General features: G+C 49.5%; 1 protein-coding gene across 4 annotated transcripts in view; it reads left to right on the top strand.

Annotated features, from left to right (window-relative positions):
- Positions 1–20,853, top strand: part of LOC147882917 (osmosensing histidine protein kinase SLN1-like) — a 148,990-nt gene that overhangs the window by 115,241 nt on the left and 12,896 nt on the right. The window contains exons 8-9 of one of the 4 annotated variants that reach the window (XM_087400285.1): positions 5,473–5,798; positions 5,957–6,043. In XM_087400285.1, the coding sequence (XP_087256411.1) occupies positions 5,473–5,798; positions 5,957–5,973 (343 nt within the window). In that variant the 3' untranslated portion in view covers positions 5,974–6,043. Of the gene's footprint in view, positions 1–5,472; positions 6,044–20,853 lie in introns of all 4 variants that reach the window. The other 3 variants (XM_087400287.1, XM_087400286.1, XM_087400284.1) reach the window with 3 other exon arrangements.

The raw sequence follows: 20,853 nt of genomic DNA, 5'->3' as shown, positions 1-20,853 counted from the left end.
AGGTGGAGTGATGAGTTTGTGCCGGGGGTATTCTCAATTACTCAGTCAAGAGAAAAAATCTTCACTTTCTATATTGTTGTAAGCAGTGTTCTTCCTCAAATCAGAAGATTTGAAAGATAAGTTGTAAGCATAGTTTGTCAATATAAGTAATGATATTATTGTGTTATTTTGGGTATGTGCAGAAATAATTTTTGCTTGCAACTGCAGGTTAATCTGTTAGTAGTAAGTTGTTCGTTTCAAAGCCAGGAGACGTAAGCATTTCGATGTATGACGCATGGTTTCTTTTGGACTCAATGTCTTTTGTAACAATACATCAGGATCATCTCTTGGTTTATGAAGGAAAATCTTCCAAATTTCAATATCCCAGATGCTTTTATCTATCTAGATTTGGAACTCAATGCAGCACTCTCAGGGCCTCTTTGAGCGGCCAAGGGGCAATTTGTTGATAGACCAGAAAGGGCTGATCTGTTAGGTTGGGCTGTCTGACAGACACAGTTGACTGGTTGGCCTAAGGGCCCGCTTGTACGAGGTCCCTTGAATGACATGTAGGGGGTTGTTAACTTCTCTACTTCCAAGACACTTAAGCTCTTTCAGACACACATCAAGCAGTAGCATTTTGTACTAGATGTTTTTGGCGCAGCCATCCACCTTAAGTGCGTCTAGATGGACTCTATGTGAGCATCTTTCTCTGTCGCTCTTGTGCATGTGAATAATATTTGTGTCGATCTGTTCTCGTGGGTTCATTTGAAGCATATGGGTCTTGTTTGTCACTTTGTATAATATCAAAGCCAACTTAATTGACTTGAAGATACGGGCTGATCGGGGATGCCAACTGCCATGCACCCTGATTGGTAGAGGGCTTCTAGAGTTTAAAAATGAATGCAGAAGCGTAAGATTTGAATAAGTATCCTAGAAATTAGAGGGATTTAAAGAGGGTCATCGGCTTATCAACATGAACTGTTCAAAACGTGGGCCATGGACATAAGTAGCCACATTCCTCACCTCATATCATTACATTGTTGCTTACATGTTATGCTCAATCACGATCGACAAACTGCTTTGGATCTCACATCAATTCACTTACATCTCATTCACGTTTGGATAATCATTAAACATCTTCAATGGGTATGTTGACGGAGAACCATTGCAAAGTTCTTTCAATAGTAGATTGCACACATTTTCATTCAACATTTGAAATGCCCCTTCCAAAAATGCCCCTTCCAAAAATTTCGTCCTAATAGTCCAGTGGTGGACAAAGGGTTGCGTGATGTTGCCACATTATTTCGGGTGCAGCTTTGCCCTATGGCTAATGGCCAGATGTAGAGCTTATGTCTCCACTCCTTAGTTAATATCCCACCATGGAGGTGCACCTAGCTACAAGTTGGGGTACGTGGCCAGGGTAGGGGGAGGGAGAGAAAGAAAGAAAGTTCTATTAACATACACAGGGTACCTTGAAAGCCTATGGAGAAAAATAGATAAATCGTTGTTCATTACATTCCACGTCAGAGTGAGCAGCCTTGTGTAGTGAGCAGGTGACAAGGGCATCACGATCCTCTAAAAAGGGTATGAAGTCAATATACGCGAGAAGTATGTACAGATGGCCAGAGTAAGTAGGTGAGTGATCCCGGTCAAAGCGTATATCATGGTAGGTGGAGTAAGAACTCAATGGGGTGGAAGGTGCTATGCAAAAGGGGGTGGAGATGCTAAAGAAAAGATAGGTATGATCAGCCCCCTGGAGGGAGAGGTGCTACAATGGTGCTACAATGAAGTCAGTGATCCGAGATGTGAAGGCAAGGGATCCCATGATGTAATCAACAACGCTGAAGCGGGCCATTTGTGAAGACCATTATAGATAATGAGATCATGTATCTTGCTGAGGTCTAATAGGGCCTGCCCATGAGATGTGAATGGACCTCGCTTGTCAGCCGAAACCCGTAGCATACTTGTCTCCTCAAGGTCAATGTTTGGCAGTAGAGTGGAATCATCTCTAAAGTCGAGGAGTGGTACCCGACCGGCGCCTATCCTCGCGTTGAAGTCTCCCACTAGGAGGACTTCTCCGTGGCTAGAGAAGTCAACGATGGACTGATAAAGAGCAGCAAATGGGGATGTCTCATCCTCACCTCGGGTAATGGTAAGGTGGGAGGTCTCAGGAGGAAAGTAGCAAACTGCGACAAACAGGTCCCGACTGTCCATGTGCCGAATCCAAATCCAAAGAAACCTGGAATGTGCATCTCTTTGCTCTCATGAAATGGTCCCCAGAAGTGTGGATCTGAAAGGGAATGCAACTCCACCTGAACCTCGAACTCCCCCTGTATCCCTCATCTCATCTCTGTAGACAGAATCCCATGAATATCCGCTGACTACTCGAAGTGGGCGCTCTAGACTCTAATGTGTCTTTGTATAAAAGACTATGTCGTGACCTGTATAGGATTCCGAGAAGTCCCATGGTTCTGACTATAAGGTACCATTACAGTTCCAAATGGTACAGGATAGCGTCTCGGATATTTGAGTCTCATAGACCCCGCTTCCCTATGTAGGGGAGGGGACAGGTGCCCTATGGGGGCCTGTAAGAAGTCGTCCCTCTCGTACCACTACCCACTTCTCCTCCTTCTAGACCTGATCCCGCTGCTGCAGCAAAGAGCACCTCTCCTCAACCTGTAGAGGTGTTAGGTCCTCATCCATAGAGATCGATGGCTGATCTTGAAGGACTGACTTGCATCGTAGAGCTGAAAGTCGTGCCTGAGTTTCATGGAACCATATGATCAGGGGTTGCTCTCGGTTGGGATCTCTCCCTACCCGCCATGCTCTATCATGTGCTTATCCACACCTAGGGTAGCAGCCACGAAAGTAGTCGCATCTGCCATCGGTGTAGCCTCAGTGCGTGGGATCTAGCATACTCTGATGTTGAGAGCGTTACTGGTTCTCTGTTGCTGCTCCATGAGGGTAGTCAAAACGGTTACCTTTGCGGGTTCGCATTTGGCCACGTCAACTCTGGATGTCTCCTCAATAGCAGATTGCATGCTTGCAATCTCTGCCTCGACCACTGGGGTACTCCCTGGGACTGTGTGTATGGCTGTGACCTCCTGCCGGAGCTACAGGATATCCTGTCTGACCCTGGCGCCTCTAGCTATGGGAGGGGTAGACCCCTGAGTGAGGTCCACTGGGACCTGGGGGAGTGGTTCTGTCCCTCCAGGGGCGGCCTAGCTGAGACGATAGATGAGGTGCCTTTCTTTTCCTACACCACACGGATTGGCAGGAGACTTCAGATGGACTCGTCGAGGTGGACTCCCTCAAGGGAAAGACACTGGGTGACCCAAAGAGTGCCCCGGGATGTTCGCTCCAGGTTTTGGACGCGGTTGTGGTCTAGCTTGCGGCCGAGGAAGATTTCATACTTCTTCTGGCTGGCAGCCCACGGAGGCTTGCCCATCGGCCCGTGGTTGGAGCAGATGCGAGTGGAGGAGTAGTGCCACTGTTGCTCAGATGGTGTCCTGGAGACTATCCCGCACTACCTATGGAGCTATCATAGCGCAGCGAGGATCTGGATGAGAGCCCTCAGGATCATGACATGCATGCAGAGTATACACAGAGATTACACCTAGGGGATGGTGGCTTGGTTGACAGAGGGAGGACACACGTTTCAGATTGATGAGATCTCCACAGCCTACTGGATACAGGGTCAGAGCATTCAGAGGATTGCACTCCACAAGGCAGTCCCCCCCTGACACCCTAGCTCCTCCTCCTCCTACGGAGGACAGTGTTTGGGAGGTGGTAGCCAGCATCACGGCTTGGAACATTTGCTCAGTGCAGTCTTTGATGGGAGAGCACCCGGTTTCACACTCGGCTACCTTGGTTGCCATCTGGCAGGATATCATTTACACTCTATAGTCCCCCTGGGAGCGCGGGACTCCAGGCTCCAGGGCGACTATTGAGAGGTGTGCTCGTTTCTGCAAGGCTTGGCCTGCAGGTGTTTTCTACATCTTCACTCCGCGAGGGATTTGCTGGCTGTATAGCCCCCCCACTTGGCTGTTAGCCCCAGTTCTAGAGATCCCCTAGGCAGTGAGCTGGGCTTCTTTGGAACAGGGCGGTTTGTCTTTCAGCCTTTTCTGGTTTTTTCCTACTCAGCACCTTCGGGGCTGTTGTCTTATATGAAATCTTTCAAGCATTAATAGAAGGTTCCTTTCTTTTGGAAAAAAAGGTATTGCTCCATGTGCACCTGTGAAGCATGAAACCTTTTGATAGCAAGATGGAGTGGAAATGTGGGTCTGCATATTGAAGGATTTCTTCCACATCAGATACAATACCTGCACCATCCCTGCTAATTAATGGTACTTCCTCTGTGGCCCACTTCTGTTTTAACACATTAAAACATCTCTTTACAAGGAGATTAGCTTTATGCATCCACCGGCTGCAAAAGTACTTCTTCGTCTGCTGAGCCTTGCTAACTTTTTAAGCATTGATAGGTACTTCTGTTTGTGGGATCTTATCACCAAGGAAGGAATTGCCAGCCTGTTTGGCTTCATCTAGCCTACAATCTTCTTGTACAGTTCACTGTCTGACTTTCTTTTGAATATTAGCAGCCTCCCTCTGTATCTTTCTAAGGAGGGTGTGCGTCTTGGAAACAGCTTGATTTCATCCCACCAATGTTTCCCATTAAAATGGATGGTTCCTGAGGGAATGGATCTTGGCTCAGACAGTTTTCAATCCGAAAAGGGAAACATCAACCTTGAACAAGGACATTAGACAAGCAGAAGTTTCACCGTTGTAAAAACCCCCATATTGGTGTGTTATCATATCCATTCAAAGTGGAAAAAGTGCTGCACTTGCATTCACAAACCTGTCCCACATGCATAACATCCATCTGAGCACCCAAATGTAGATTGTTCATCACCTGATTATTGGACCAGATGATATCATTGGAGGTGAAGGGATCCTCTAAGTCAAACCAATCTTTTGCCCCATTCTACAAGCGCCTTTCATTCCATTGAGGACCTTACATGTTCTCCATCAGGCCAAGCTAAACTATCCCAGTAGAGGCTATGATGTTTTACAGCAGGTTTTCACTCGGTTTTCACTCCGAGCTACCTTTCAGGTACCCTATAGATGCATTGCACTATCATTTTATGCATTATTTAAAAAGTAGTGTTAAAAAAATGCCAGCTCTGTATCACAGCTGATTTCTGATATCAGTACAGCTATATTTTATGGATTTTGACAGCCGTAGCAATTTATTGAAGCTGGCCAGGTTGTACAAGTTTAAACTTGAGGTGAAGGTGTGACCTTGAGTTTTCTTGGACTTTGAGCTTTCCAGTCAGAATGCGAAACTGTGTGCGCTTGTGTGGCTTTTTAAGGATTTTTGCATATTAGACTATGCTCTTGTAAAGTAATCATGTTCAATTACAATGCCTTCATTTTATTCTCTACACATTTTCAAACTATAAACCTGTAGAGTATGCTTTTCTTGTATGATTTCAGGTTAGTTGGAATGATGGGTGGTCGTATCTGGCTTGAAAGTGAGCTAGGAAGAGGAAGCACATTTCATTTTGTGGCTCGCTTTGACAAGGGGACCCCATGCACATACAAGCACGAGAATGAAAACATGATAGCAGATACGATGGGAGAAGTCTACCACCATCAAACTGTAACTTGCCAAACTTACTCTTACAGCCTCAGGAGAAACAAAGACAGCAGTGGTCTCTTTTCTGAACTTGAAGAAAAGAAGAATAGTTTTGGAGGGATCAAAGATAAGAGGCTGGAAGATATTCCTGCTAAGTTGGATGAACCCCAGAAGAGTCCAACAGGTATGACTACTAAATCAAATACTAAGCAACCAGTGTCCCAGGATTTGGTGAACGTCAGCAGTGAAAGTCTCTTGAAGAATCTGAAAGTCTTGCTTGCTGAGGATAATCTGGTCAATCAGAAAGTAGCTTGCAAGCAGCTGAAGAAATTTGGAACTCAGGTGGATGTGGTTTGTGATGGACAGCAGTGTCTTAGGGCTCTCCAGAAAAACCGGGACAAATATGATCTGATTCTCATGGATGTACAGGTATAAGGGTTTCCTCTTGCAAAAACTGTATTCCTCTGTTATGTAATATAGTAGGAATATGTTGGCTATCTCCTTGAAATATCTTCTTTTGTATCAGTGCATCAGCTCTTTTTTGGATGTAAGTTCACGTTGAGGATGCACTGTTGGTATAATCCATATACATAGTCCGTTAAGAAAGGAAAAATTATGGAAAAATTCAGTCTATTATGTGAGCTGGTTCTAGGAGACATCAATATGAAGGGGGGCCCAAGGTTTAAGATAAACAGAGATGATGGTATTTAAAGCTTTCGTTGCACTTACTATTGTACTTGGACAGCTTGTTTTTCACTTCAAAAGAAAAAGATTTCTCTTAGTAAGTACAAAGAGACTTCTGACTTTGTTGTACACTTGGCCATAGCCAATGCAACCTAAGGGGGAACTCACAAACCTTGACTCCCTGGGTCAAAGCAAGACAGAGGTTGCTCTTCCTGGTCATCGAGCTCCACGAAACCCAGACCTGCTGCTACTCCCCGACTCCCTTGCTGCCCCCTCTCAGCCTCCTCCTGCCTCCCTCCCCGCCCCTCTCTCCTCTCAGCCCCCTCCCTGCCTCTCCTTCCTCCCTCAGCCCCTCCTTGCCCCCCTACCCACGCCTTCTCAGCCCCCTTCCCTCGCCCTCTACCCCTGCCCCCTACCTTGCTGCTCAGAGGCCCCCTACCCCCACCTCTCAGCCCCTCTCCCCCGCCCTCTACCCCCGCCCCCTCCCCCCACTTCTCAGCCCCTTTTCCCCGCCCTCTACCCCCGCCCTCTACCCCTGCTCCTCAGCCCCCCTTCCCCCGCTCTCTACCCCCGCCCCCCTCCCTCGCCCTCTCAGCCCCTACCCCTGCCCCCTACCCCCGCCCCTCAGCCCCTCCCCCCCACCCCCTCCCCCCGCTTCTCGCCCCTCTACCCCGCCCTCTACCCCCGTCCTCTATCCCTGCTCCTCAGCCCTCCTTCGCCCGCTCTCTACCCGCGCCCCCTCAGCCCCTACCCCCGCCTCCTCCCTTCGCCCCCGCAGCCCCTTTTCCTCGCCTGCCCCCCCCCCCCTCCCCCCTCCCTCACTTCCGCTCCCTCTCTTTCAGCCTACCTCTCCCCTCCCCTCCTTCATCCCCTCTCCCTTCATCCTCATCCTCACCCTTCTTCCTCCCTTCATCCTCACCCTCACCCTTCTTCACCCTTCACCCACCCTTCTTCCTCCCTTCATCCTCACCCTCACCCTTCTTCACCCTTCATCCCCTCCTTCTGCCTGCACCCTTATCTCGGACTCTCCTCTGCCTTCACCCTCTTCCTTGCAGCATTTTAGTCGGACAGAGTTCAACTATGTTCACTTTGGCCTTTTCACCCTGATTGACGATGGCTCTGCTTGCAGCCAATCCTCGCCCACTTCCATCGGCCGCAAAAACCATCATTTTCTCAAAAGACGAGTTGCAGCAGCTCAAAAAAGATACAGAGAAGGAGAGCTCAACTTCGCTCTTTGCTCGCATCCATGGGTTCCACCCTTCCAGGTTACAGGCCAGGGACTGGATGCTCGCCGCTCTAACTGGAGACCTCGCAGGGCACTTCTCAGATGTTCGTCTGCTCGGGCGAGGTTTCTTCCAGATTGTTTTTAATTCCTCTGAGGTAGCACGTACAGTGCTTCAGGCTAGTCCGCTAGCACTGGGCTCCAGGAGGATTTTTTTGACCCCTTTTTCACTGAGGTTTGATCCTGTCGAGAAAGACAGCCAGACATCAGATTTTCAAGCCTTCCTCAGGTGTGCCATCGACTGCTACATTCCATTGGAGCCGCCTTTGGAGTGGTTACTAAGATCCCCCCTCTCCCTGAGATGCCTACTTCAGCAGCAGAGGCAGTCAGGTCGAATGGGGTACCGCGTGTTAGGGTCATTGTCTCTAACCCTAACATCTCGGATGACCACATTATGCTTCAGCGTCCAAATGGCTCCTTCTTCAGATAGAGAGTCGAGATTGCAGGGAGACATGATTAGTGTAGGATTTGCAGGACCCTTGGACACTTTGCTAGAGATTGCCCAAGGAAAAAGAAAAGACCAAAAAGATCCATGGGTGCGCCTCATAGCTTCACCCGACCTGGACCTTCTTCACGACGAGTTCCTATCGCCTCACGCGCTGCTAAACTTCGGCTTTACAGCCAGGACCATCAGCCTCTCGTCCTGGTACTTCTACAGCGCGGACATGATAGTCAGCACGTCGTGCTTCAGTCGTCCCCCATTGGGTGCTTGTCAGAGTTGGTGAGCCAGTACCTCAGGCTACCACTGACGGGGCTGCGGACCTGTCTCTTCAAGCAGGAGACATCTCTGTCCTGGTTCCATGTGTAGATGAGACTGCTCTTGACCCAGTTCAAATGCAGGAGCGTTCATCTAGGAAGAACCTTGCAGAGGCCCGTGCTTTACTTGAGGAGAGTGGCAGAATTGTGACTGAGGTCATGCAGATGTTGCCGCGTCTGCCTTCACTTGACAGAGGTAAGGGGGTTATTGGTTCCACTCCTCCTTCCGCAAGGCTCCTTCGCACTCCTGCGCCAGAGGAATTCCTTTGCACTCCTGCGCCAGGGATACATCGCAGGAATTCATTTTCAGTTCTGGCAAACTTGGCTGAGTTTGAGGCAGAGGAGGAGTTTGTACCCTCCACGCTTGGGGAGCATATCTTCCAGGACAGAGTTTCTCCCTCAGCGGGGGTGTGTGCTTTTTCCAGTTGACTTCCCTCCTCTTAATAGGAGGAATTTTTTGCAAGAGAGGGCTTTCTCCACTACCAGGTTGGGTAGGATTTTCCATCCGGCCTCCTCTCGCAGATGAGGATTGTCAGTTGGAACGTTCAAGGCCTCGAGGGTGTATCCCACCGCCACCGCAGGCAGCTGATTCGTAACCAACTTCATCCAGGTGTTACTGGGGGTCCTGTGGACATTTCGATGATTCAGGAATACAAATTGGATGCCACGGATTGTTTCAAGTCAGGTAAGCTTCTTTCAGGCCACACTTTTTGGTCACCCGCCTTGGGCACCAAGGGAGGTACTTGCATTTCTGTTTCTTATTCTATACTCACCTGTTGATTGGACATGGGATCATAGTCCCTTCCAGAGCTTAGTGGATTATACTTTTGATTGATGGGCATAAGGTTGGTCTCTTAAACCTTTATGCACCCAATTCTAGAGGGGATCGTGTTCTTTTTTGGAAGGATTTGTTGTCTTGGTCACATATTGCAGATGCTTGGATTATAGAGGCTGATTTCAACATGGTTGAAATGCCCTTAGACAAAAGGGGTGGTAGGGCAGGTTGCCTTCACTCCCTAGAGAGAGCAGCGTGGGATGCCTTCCTTTTTCAGTATAGCGGTAGGGATGCTTGGCATGATGATGCTTTTCACACTCAACCACATTCTCTCCTGTTTGCTTCGTTGAGCAGGAGATTCTAGATGCATATACATGCACGGATTGACAGATTTTATGTGGATGATTGGGCTCTTGACAGAGATGGTACTGTTTACATTGCAGTTGGGGTGTCCACTTCGGATCATTTTTCAATGGTTTTGATGGTCTCAGATCCCCATGTGAGGCGTTGCTCTGCCAGTGTCAGGATTCCAGATTCTTTCTATGCAGAGGATGGCCTTACAGAGACAGTGTTGAGGACATGGGTATCTCATTTGCAGGATGGGCAACTTTCTCCTTCAGACTTAGCCGCAGCCCTCTCTGATATCAATGACTTTTATCTTTCAGTTGCTCATATCAGAAGGGGTGAGATCCTCAAGCATGAGATAGGTATCCGCTAGCAGTTGGCTGCCCTCTAAAGGGAGGAGCAGAAGAGGCCTACAAATGCTTGGATTCAGGAGCGCCTTGCTACAGCAAGGGCTCAGCAGCAGTCACTTTTAGATCAGAGAGCAGAGTATGTCTTTCACACCAGAGAGTCCTTTTGGACACATAAGGGAGGTAGGGTCAACAAGCAGTTCTTCTCTACTCTTGGCCCCAGACATAGTAGGGAGAGCGTCTCACAGATGTTGACTCAGGCAGAGTTCTTCAGACAGATCCAGAGGCCGTCTTGCAGGTTGCCACCGATTTCTATGCCTCCCTTCTTACAGTAGATCCAGACACTCAGGCCACAGATGATGCTAGAGTGGTTATTTGGCGACACTCACTTGGGTTGGTGACAGGGGATACTTGGAAGGCTCCATGTACACTCAGGTTTGCTCATGTGGCAGCCTTTGCGTCTGCCCACGTGGCCTCTCTCTTGTCCCAAACATGCTGCTGGTACGACTCTCCCATATTCTCCTTATTTGGGGACTCACAGATGTGGAAGTGACTGTTAGAAAAGTCACTGCCCCACCTGTGAGCCCCCGTTTTGAGGGGACAAGGGGGCAGGAGACTGTAGGGGGAAAGGGGCTAAGGCTAAGTAGCTGCATGGAGGACTGCGCCAGCATGGTACGGAGGCACATGGAGCAGTATCAGGACCAGCTAGCAGCAGCAAAAGGCCACCAGAGGGGGCCTATTTATAGGCCAGACCTGGTCGGCCCAGGTACAGCCCCAAAAAGGGCCCTGATCAGGTCAGTTTTTACAGACTGGTGTGATTGGAAAAGTCGGCCAGTTCTAGTGCTGACTGCCCTCTTATGTAAACCTCCTCCCTCCCCACACTTTTCTCATCACCTGCACCTACAGCCTTGCACACAGGCAAGTGCGTAGAGGGAGAGAAGTGGCTTAGCATTTGACAGCATCCTTTGGTTGTTTTTACCTGCTCACCCCTTGAGCTTTTGTCTGCCCACGATTGTGGAAGAATATATCTGAGTTTTGACTCTCTCTTTCTCCGTCTCACTAAGTGTTGTATGAGCTAGATCGGGGGTGAGGTGTGAGTGATTCTATCCTCTATTTCCAACAGTGACCCCTATAATCCATCATCAATGCAGCTGCTCCATCAGCTTCTGGCAGTCTAGTGGTCAAAGTTTATGCTCAAGCATAGGGTCTTGACTTTGATGAGAATTTTGCCTTGACAGCATGGATGTCGAGCATACTGACAGTCATAGTGTTGGTTGATCATTTTGGATGGTCCATTTTTCAGATGGACATCAAGTTTGTGTTCTTAAATGGTGACCTAGAAGGAGTTTTGAAGGAATTTCATGCTCCAGGTACAAATACCCAGGTGTGCAGATTGAGGAAAGCTTTATACGGGCTGAGCTGAAACTGGCTCCAAAGGGATGGTACCAGTGCATTGATGACTTCTTAATGAGATTAGGTTATTTCAGAGTCCTTGGGATGCATGTATCCCTTTATAGGCGGATGATGTAATTTTGTGTATTGATGATCTAATTCTTACATGTGATCACAAGGGGACTCTTGATGAAGGAGTTTGAGATGATTGGACTTCTCCATTATTTCCTTGCTATAGAAGGCGTGTACAGAAAGTAGCACATTCTCATTCCAAGGAGAAGTATTGTTGTAGATCTTGAAGCAGTTCCAGATGGAGGAATGCAAGGAGGTGGTAACATGGATGGAGGTCAGGCTGAAGCCGAGTAATGAAGTACTTCTTAGTTAATGGATGCCACTAAGTATGGACAGTTGGTGGGCACTTTGCATTATTTGACTAATGCTCGACCATATATTTCTTTTCTTGTTGGGGTTCTCTGTATGTTCTCTTCCAAAACCAAGGGAGGAATACTGGAAAGTAGGATTGCTGGTGCTCAAATACTTGAACACTAAGGGAGGAATACTGGAAGTAGGATTGTTGGAGGGGACTTCAACAACCTGGAGTTTGGGGAGGACAAGCAGGGCGGTGCCTCCTTCTCTGAGGTGCCAGCAGTAGAGCGGAGCACATGGGAGCAATTCATTTTCAGCCTCCTCTTCTCTTTCGGACAGAGGAGACATGATGGACTGCTTGAGAGGCTAGACCACATCTACGTTGGAGGCTGGGCACTGCACAGAGGTGGTTCTACCGGGATTCTATCAGGAACCATGATGTCAAACCACTCTCCAACACTACTTCACTTAGAGCAGCCCCGCCGAGTCTTCCCTAAAAGGGGGTCCGCATTCTAAAGGACCTTTTGCAGGACGGGTACCATGACATTTGACCACTCTCCACCAGCAGTGCTTCACTTAGAGCATCCTTGCCGAGTCTTTCCCAAAAGGGGGTCCGCATTCCAGAGGACCTCCTGCAGGACGAGGAGATTCAGCAAGTCGTGGCAAAGATTTGGCAGCAGTCAAAGACGGCACCGTGCGAGGGTTGGGCTATGTGGGTGGCCGATGCGATCCAGAGGAGCAGTGAGGAATTGCAAGCTCATGTCCTTAGGTAGAGGAGGGCTCTTCAGGAGCATGAGTGGGCACTGCGGAAAGACCTCGCCTCCATAGAGAGGCTCAGGGAGCAAGACCCAAGATCTCAGTGGCTTAGTGATAGGTTTGAGAGCGCTTGCCTTGAGCTTCAAGACACGGAGATTCAACGGGTTGAGTTCTCCTATCACTCTTCCCTGGCCTGGTGGGTACAACAAGGGGACAAGATGACGAAGCAGTTCTTTTAGACCACTAGGTCCTGATCGGCAGGTACGCAACTGCAATGTCTTCGAGATGCGCAAGGCATCATGCACACTAACCCGTAGGAGATTTTAGACCTAACCACATGTTTTTACAGCCAGCTCTTTCAGATAGCGAGGATGACTCCAACTTGTCTTGTGGCCCATGAGATAGTTTGGAATCACGTTCCGACAATAGTCTCGCAGGATTTGTGCAGCTGTCTGGAGGGAGTCTTTCACGGATGAGAAGCTTTGGGAAGCCCTCGAGGCTTCCTGACCTAGAAGTGTCCTGGCGAGGATGGCTTGACTCCTTCCTCCTTCCAAACCTTCTAGGAGATCATCTCCACCCCTTTCTGACTAGCTTGCCAGGAGATTTTTGACACAGGTAGGGGGTGGATTTGTTTGATCCCGAAAGGGGAGATAGGTCAGACATTCAGCAGTGGAGACCGATCACTTTGCTTGATACTCCATACAAGATCCTCGCCAAGGTCTTGAGCTTGCGGTTACGGCCCCATCTTACTGACATCATTCACACGACACACATATCGGGTTCGTCCAGGAGCGCAGCATCCTGGACAACATCTTCACGTTCTGGGAGACAGTGGATTGGTCCATGGATTTTGAGAAGGCCTACGACAACGTGGAGTGGGTAGGCAACGTGGAGTGGTCTTTCTTGGAGGGAACTATGTAGAGATTGGGTTTCTCAAACAGATGGATCAGGAGAGTTTCTGCGCTTTATGCGGGGAGCTCTAGCCAGATGCTTATCGGAGGACACACGTGCAAGGCCTTTCCTGTCTCTCGCTCGGTCTGCCAGGGCTGCCCCCTCGCTCCCTTCCTCTTCTTGTTTGTGACAAAGGCTTTGTGCTACTACTTGAGATCATAGGTGGCAAGCCTCACAGGGTTGAGGCTCCCAATCATTCAGCAGGAGGATCTGCTGGACTCTCAGTTTGCAGATGACATGGCCTTGTATGTAGAGGGCACCACAGCGAGCTTGGAGAGAGTTCAGGGAGCCATGGTGGCTATCCACTGTGAGGCCCTTCGGTGCACGGATTAACTCGGCAAAATCCATCAGTTTCTTCAGAGGCTCTGAGGAGACACAGGAGATTCAAGAGTGGGGACTCGACTTTGGCTTCAGACGAATACCACGGGGCCAAACAACGAGATACCTCGGGTGTCAGGTTGGTATTGATATTACAACAGAGCAAAATATTACCCCGATTCTCAAGAGCGTTCGGCGCAAGCTTCTCTATTGGAGCTTGGCCAAACTCTTCCTAGCGGGCCATGCCTTAGTGGCAAACCAAGTCGTCCTTGCCACGGCCGAGTATATCGCCTCCTGCTAGTGTTTTCACAAAGGATGCATTAGGCAGCTTCGATGGTTGGTTCGGAACTTCCTTTGGGCAAGTTCGGACGGCACGAGAAATACTAGAGCCCGGGTCGCTTGGCAGACGGTGATCATGCCGCCGTAGGCACTGGGAGGCTTGGGTATCATTGATCCGGAGATGCAGAGCAGAGCCTTCTTGGGCAAGTTGGTTGTTTGCGGCCTCACCCCAGGTGCTGAGTCTTCAAAGCTCCTCTTATAGCAAGGGCTTCTCAAGAACACCCCACGCACTGGGGGGCAGTGGCAGCATTCACACATATGGATCTTCTCAGAGGCCCCGCTTACGGGAAAGGGTTCCCCCTTGAAGAGGAGCCTTCATAGGGTCTGGTAGAGATTAGCAAGGGGCCTCATTCATGCTCAGCTCAGGTGCAGGGAGGAGTACGAGCGTCAACCCCTTGTTTGGCACCCAGAGATCAAAGATCAAGAGGGGTGTATGCTCAGGCAACGGACTCACATTTGTTGGGCACAGTGAGAGTGGAACGTTCGGCCGGCCCCTTTGGCAGATGGAGCTGATTACCCATGGAGGCAGAGGTGAGGCTTGGTCCCTTAGCGCATTTGCGAGGGGTAGGGCAACGAATGAGAGAGATTGACCTAGCCATCCTTGAGTCCTGGTGGGAGGGTCTTCGTGTATGGCTAGACAGCAGATGGTTGGGCCAGTTTTCTCGAACTATTGTCCCCTTGAGGATGATGATGCAGCGAGGTAGCACGCAACCCGGTTTTTCCCGTGTAGGACCTAGAGGCCTACTTCAGGCACTCATTGAGAGAGACCCAAAGATGGATGGGATTCTAGATGGGATTCATTGGCAGACGATCAGAGTGATGGGACGTTTGGGGAAGGAGTGGCACATTGACCCTCCTAGTATCTCATAGCAAGATGCCCCTAGATGGCACCTCTGGCTTTGGGAGGGTAGGCCCTTGAGGGAGGTCCAGTGGGATCTGGGAAGAATGGTTCTGGCCCTCCAGGTGCGGCCTCACTGAGCAGGTGGACAAGGTGCCCTTCTTCTCCTACACCACACGTTTTGGCAAGAGGCTTCAGATGGACTCTTCGATGTGGATCTCTTCGAGGGAGAGGCATTGGGTGGCTCAAATAGTGCCCCGGAATGTCCGTTCCAGGTTTTGGACACGGTTATGGTCCAGTTTGCCGCCGAGGAAGATCTCCTACTTCTTCTGGCTAGCTGCCCACGGAGACTTGCCCATCGGCCTATGGTTGGAGCAGATGCGGTTGCAGTGTCACAAGAAACGTTTCTAGATTTTGCCAGGCGAAACGCCTAGAAACGGGTTTAAATTTTGTATTCTTTATAAATTATATAGCAAACATAAATAATTATCTCCAGATTCTCTCTGTGTGTGAAAAGAGCTCTCAGATACACACATACATATTGAGCACTTTCAAAAGAGTCAAAAACAGTAACAGTCTGGCATTAGGGCATTTCGCCCAATGCATTGGCATTTCGCCTTTCTGGTTACACTGTGCAGCGGGTGGAGGGGCAGTGTTATTGTTGTTCTGCTGGTTTTCTAGAGACGATCCCTCACTGCCTCTGGAGCTGTCGTAGCGCAGCGAGGATTTGGATGGGAGTCCTCATGATTATGACCCGTATGCAGAGCCTTAAGAGGGACTACACTTGGGGGATGGTGACCTAGTTGATTGAGGGAGGACACACGTTCTAGATTGATGAGATCTCCCCATCTTACCGGATATAGGGTCAGAGCATTCAGAGGATAGAGCTCCATGAGGCGGTCCCTCCTGATAGCCTCGCGCCTCCTCCTCCTCCGCCGGAGGATAGCGTATGGGAGGTAGTAGCCAGTATTACTGCGTGGAATATTTGGTTGAGCATCTGGTTCCACCCTCGGCTACCTTGGTCGCCATCTGGCAGGATATCATCTACACTCTCCATCGTGGGACTCCGGCTCTAGAGCGACTGTCGTGAGGCGTGCTCAATTCTGCAAGGCTTGGCGTGCAGGAGTTTTTTACACTTTCACTCCGCGAGGGATTCGTTGGTTGTATAGTCCCCCCACTTGGCTATTAGCCCCAGTACCAAAGATCCCCTAGGCAGTGAGCTGGGTTTCTCTAGAACAGGTTGGTTTCTCTTTCAGCCTTTTCTCATTTTTTTCCATACTTAGCACCTTCGGGGCTGTTGTTTTTTTTTGGGGGGGGGAAGGTACTTGAATGGTACAAGAACATATGGAATCACTCACACCACAGGTATATTCTGGGTAGATTTTGTGATTCAGACAAAGTAGGTGATCGGGATAGTAGACACTTAAGGTCTTGCTTCATGCTTGCATCAGGTGTCATTTCATGGCGTGGCAAGAAACAACCAACAGTCGACCTTTCTTCAATGGAGGCAGAGTACAAGGCAACTTGTGATGTAGCTTGCGAGTCATTGTGGCTTAGATACATTTTGGAGGATATGGATGCCTTCAGGAGGTGCAATAGTGATTTTGTGGGACAATTAGAGGTGCATAGCTAGTACCGAGGACCCTATGTTTGATGCATGAATGGAACACATTGAGATCCATTACCATTTGATCCTGGAGCTTATCATCGACGAGATCATGGAGTTGATGTATTGTCTAACTTCTAACAACATCTCATCTGTGTTCACGAAGTCTCTTCCTAGACACAAGTTAGAGCATCTCATATGTCGCATGGACATAGGCCCATAATGAGTCCTTGAGAGGGGTGACATCGAATAGGCCAATGACCCATTTGTGAGCCCCCATGTGATGAGGACACGGGTTTGGTGGACTTGGGTAGAGTAGGGACATACATGGAGCATGTGCCTACTTTGTGGCTTGCAGTACGGGCTATTGTGTACATGTTGTACTCAAAGTTTATGGCGACCCACCAAGAGTCACACCTGGGTCACGTCATGGTCACCTCAGCAACATGCCAAGTTGTTAGACCTTGGTCATACCTAGTCGCAGCGTGTTCACATATGTTCACATCTTGGACGTGACATGGAACAGACTTGAACATGACTTGACATGGACATGACTTGGACATGACATGGAACAGACTTGGACATGACTTGACATGGACATGACTTGGACATGACATGGAACAGACTTGGACATGACTTGACATGGACATGACTTGGACATGACTTGGACATGACTTGACCTGGACATGACTTGGGTATGACGGAAGCAATACATGACTGAAGAGTGCCAAACCTCAACCTCGACTCACCATGGTCAAAGTCAATCAGAGGGAAGTACTGGCGCAATGGTACACGGGATACACCTGTTGGTGCACATGGGAAGCAGTCCAACAGTTAAGAGGCATAGGTGGTGCACCAACCCTCTCAACCAACTAGTGTCAGGAGCGCAGGAGAACACATGGAGCATGGGATTCACTGACCCAGGACAGGCTGGAGTGTTGCGGAAGCCATCAAGGACAGAGCGGCCCACAAACGGTGGAATGGCTAAGGATGGCTAAGGGTGCAAGAAGACATCCAATAGGAAGAAGGAGAGGAGATTGGTAGCGGGGGGTGGAGCAGAGGAGGAGAAGGTGAAGAGGGGGAAAGGGGAAAGGAGAGGGACATTCTGGCAGGGGCGAGAGGCGTGAGTGAAGGAGTGAGAGGCTAGAGTCAAGAGCTCGCCTCGTGTGTATCTTCTAGGGGTGTATCCGTCATCTTGCTTTCTAATGAGTTATGCTACTCTCCATCTCTGCTCACTACTCTAAAATCTCTTTCTGTTGTGTTCTTTCCCCCCCTCCTCTCCCTTCACCTGGTACAACGGACCTGTGTCATGTGCTTGAAGTTCTTGCCGTTCATATCGAGGGTTGGCTTTCGTGATGTTGTTCCGCTTTGGTCTTCTTCTTGCTCACATCACTTCAGCACTTGTACCGCTTGCACATAGTTGACACCATCTACCGCTTGCACATAGTTGACACCATCGATAAGCACTCGCCTACATACCATCCGTCGCCTACATACCATCCGTGACACTTATGGCATGTCTTACTCGCTTCTCGCACCAGTGGCCCTAGGCCTCCGGTAATACTTCCGGAAGTGTTAGGAAACCCCCGCCTCAGACAGTTTATGGCGATCACGGTGGGACACTGTTGGTGTTGAGTAGCACGAGTGAAGTGGTGATCTAGGGTCCTAGAGAGAGGTCTTATGCCGAGTAGTTCTGAAACATTTGAAGGAGCTAGTGAGAGAACTAGGAGGTACTTGAGGAGAGTGGAGAAAAGACTTCCGGCAGACCAAACTAGGTACAAGAAGCATTACGTGCGACGTAAGTTTGCGAAGTCCTCAACTCGAGCACAAAGTGAGCCCATTGGAGCAGTAGCCAGAGCAAGTAACTTCATCGACACTCTCATTGACTTGGATCAACAGGAACCCTGGTGGTCAGATCCGGACTATGGAGAAGTGCAAAGCGGAGAACAGGTGAAAGAAGAGGGTACTAAGGACGAGGGCTCCTCAGGGACTCATCAAGGTCAAGGAAGCCCCTCTCCTCCTCTTGCAACGATGTCTTCATCAACCACCTCTTCGACCGGAGTGGTGACTCCATCTGCTCCCGCCTCAACCTCTTGTGGACAAGCTGCTACCTCATCTGTTATGCATAGCTCTGGGCTCCTAGCTAATCCTTCTTCTACATCTATTCCATTGGGGGGTACTTTTGCTCCGGCCATGCCTTTACCTGCCATGATGGTTTCATCTCCCTTTCCATCCCCACCGGTGTTGCCTTTTCCACCACCTCCTTCCTTCCCTTCTGCCTACTCATTCATGACTTCAACTCCGTCCCTCTCTTTCCCAAATGCTCTCCCATCCTCTTTCAGCCCCACATCTTCCATGTTCTCACCCTTTCCCTCTGCAACACCGAGACCCCCCACTTACGCCCTACCATCTGGGTACACTTCCTATATGACTACATCAGTAGTGACTTCTCCATTGTGGTCCTCCACAGGAGGAGTTGTCGGGGTGGTCTCCTCCTTGGGAGCACCAACACTCATTACAGCCCCATCGGGACTCCCTGCAACTCTTGCATCCTCTCCAACCTCTCGGGTGGGGATGGCCGCCTCTCCAACCTCTCGGGTGGGAATGGCCGTTCTTAGTCCTCCAGACAGAGCTAGACTTCTCGAGCTACTCAACAAGGCCCACGTGAAGACTCAAAAGTTCAAAGGCCACCTCCATGAGGATGCGGAAGCTCATGTGAGGAAGTTCCTCACAGCATGTAGAGCTAAAGGTGTGGAGAATGAGCATGCGTTCCTTCACATCTTTCCCTCGTCATTGGAGGATGCCGCGGATGTATGGTACAGTCAATTTCCTCCGGACCACTTTCAGACGTGGACAGACCTAAGGGAGGAATTCTTACGCACTTTCAAGTTGGAAAAATTCGAACACATGATTGTCCAAGAGTTATCCACTGACACCATGAAGCCTGGAGAGAGCATCTCTGAGATGTACACAAGGATGAGGGTCTTGGCGGCAAAGATGTCGGTGCCACCCAATGACGCCGTCATGAAGGGGTGGTTTTTGAAGGCTTTACCCTCCACCATTGCTATAAGGCTGGTTGACAAACTTCCTGAGCATGCCTCACTACAAGAATTTCTTAGGGAAGCGGTGAAGATGGAACGGTCTCAGTTAAGTTTCGCCTCAACACCCGCCCAGACCGCCCAACTTCCGAGAGAAGAGGGCTCACAGGCATGGCAGCAACTCAAGAAGGAATTGGAAGAAATCAAAGAAGGTCTGAAAGACAGAACAAAAGTGGATGGACCGTCACCCTTTGAAGCTCAGATAAGAAGTGGTCTCTGGTGCACCGACTGCAAGGGTTCTGGCCATGGCTACTGGGAATGTCCATCGAAGCGTAAGGTACCCACCCCGACCTCCTTTTGCACATTTTGTGAAATTCATGGACATGATGCCTCCAAGTGTAGGTATCTTAAGGGGTTGAGGAAGCTTCGTTATCACCTGGCCAACTTCTTTCTAGCCTCGTCATCAGCTCACCTTCTTGCCTCAGCTCCCCTTCTTGTTATCATCTCACTTCCTGAGAAAGAGTGAGTGAGTGTGTGTGTGTGTGTGTGCGTGCGCGCATATATGTACACACACACACACATGTATATATTATCAACATCTATCTATCTATCTATCTATAGACTTGAGTGGGTACCTTGGTAGACCAAGGCTTGAGTGAGAAAGGACGTGACTAAAGGAAGGTTTAGGTTTGAGCAAGGATCGAGTAAGGAGTCATCTATGTGTGCTCACTAGTAGCACAAGAATAGCCGCCACTAATAGCAACTTATTGCAAAATTGCTCTGCATGTGCATTAACTCTGGCATTCTAGATCTAGCACGGCGATGCCCCAAAACGCTTTACAACGGAGTTGGAAGGGGAGATTTGATTTCTCCTCCAACCGGCGTCCTCAGTTCCCCTTTCGTTCTTGACCTTCCTGTCATCAGCTCACCCCCTGCTTCAACATCAGCTCCCCTTCCTTTCCTGCTTTCCTTCTTGCCTCGTCATCAGCTCCCCTTCCCTTCCTGCTTCCTTTCTTGCCTCGTCATCACTCACCTTCCTGCTTCAACATCAGCTCCCCTTCCTTTCCTGCTTTCCTTCTTGCCTCGTCATCAGCTCCCCTTCCCTTCCTGCTTCCTTTCTTGCCTCGTCATCACTCACCTTCTTGCTTCGTCATCAGCTCCCCTTCCTGCTTCGTCATTAGCTTCTTCTACTTCACCTCTTGTTTCTTCTTCATGCTCGAGAAGAAGTCCAAGTATAAGCCACGGTTGCCCAGAGATAAGCTCTTCATCCCTTTCTATACCGCCATGACGTCTCAGGCAGCCTCTGCAGTGCACATGACCTCACCCATGCCTACAGCCTCTACAGCTGGGCCGACTCCAACAGCAAGGCCGACTTCATCAGCAGAGCTAACTTCATCAGCAAGGCCAATTTCATCGGTAGGGCCAATTTCATCGGTAGGGCCGACT

Source organism: Dipteris shenzhenensis, chromosome 29, assembly GCF_047967505.1.
Source record: "Dipteris shenzhenensis isolate YYH24624 ecotype China chromosome 29, Dip_SZ_1.0, whole genome shotgun sequence".
Lineage (NCBI taxonomy): Eukaryota > Viridiplantae > Streptophyta > Polypodiopsida > Gleicheniales > Dipteridaceae > Dipteris > Dipteris shenzhenensis.
This window is presented reverse-complemented; position numbering and strand designations above follow the sequence as displayed.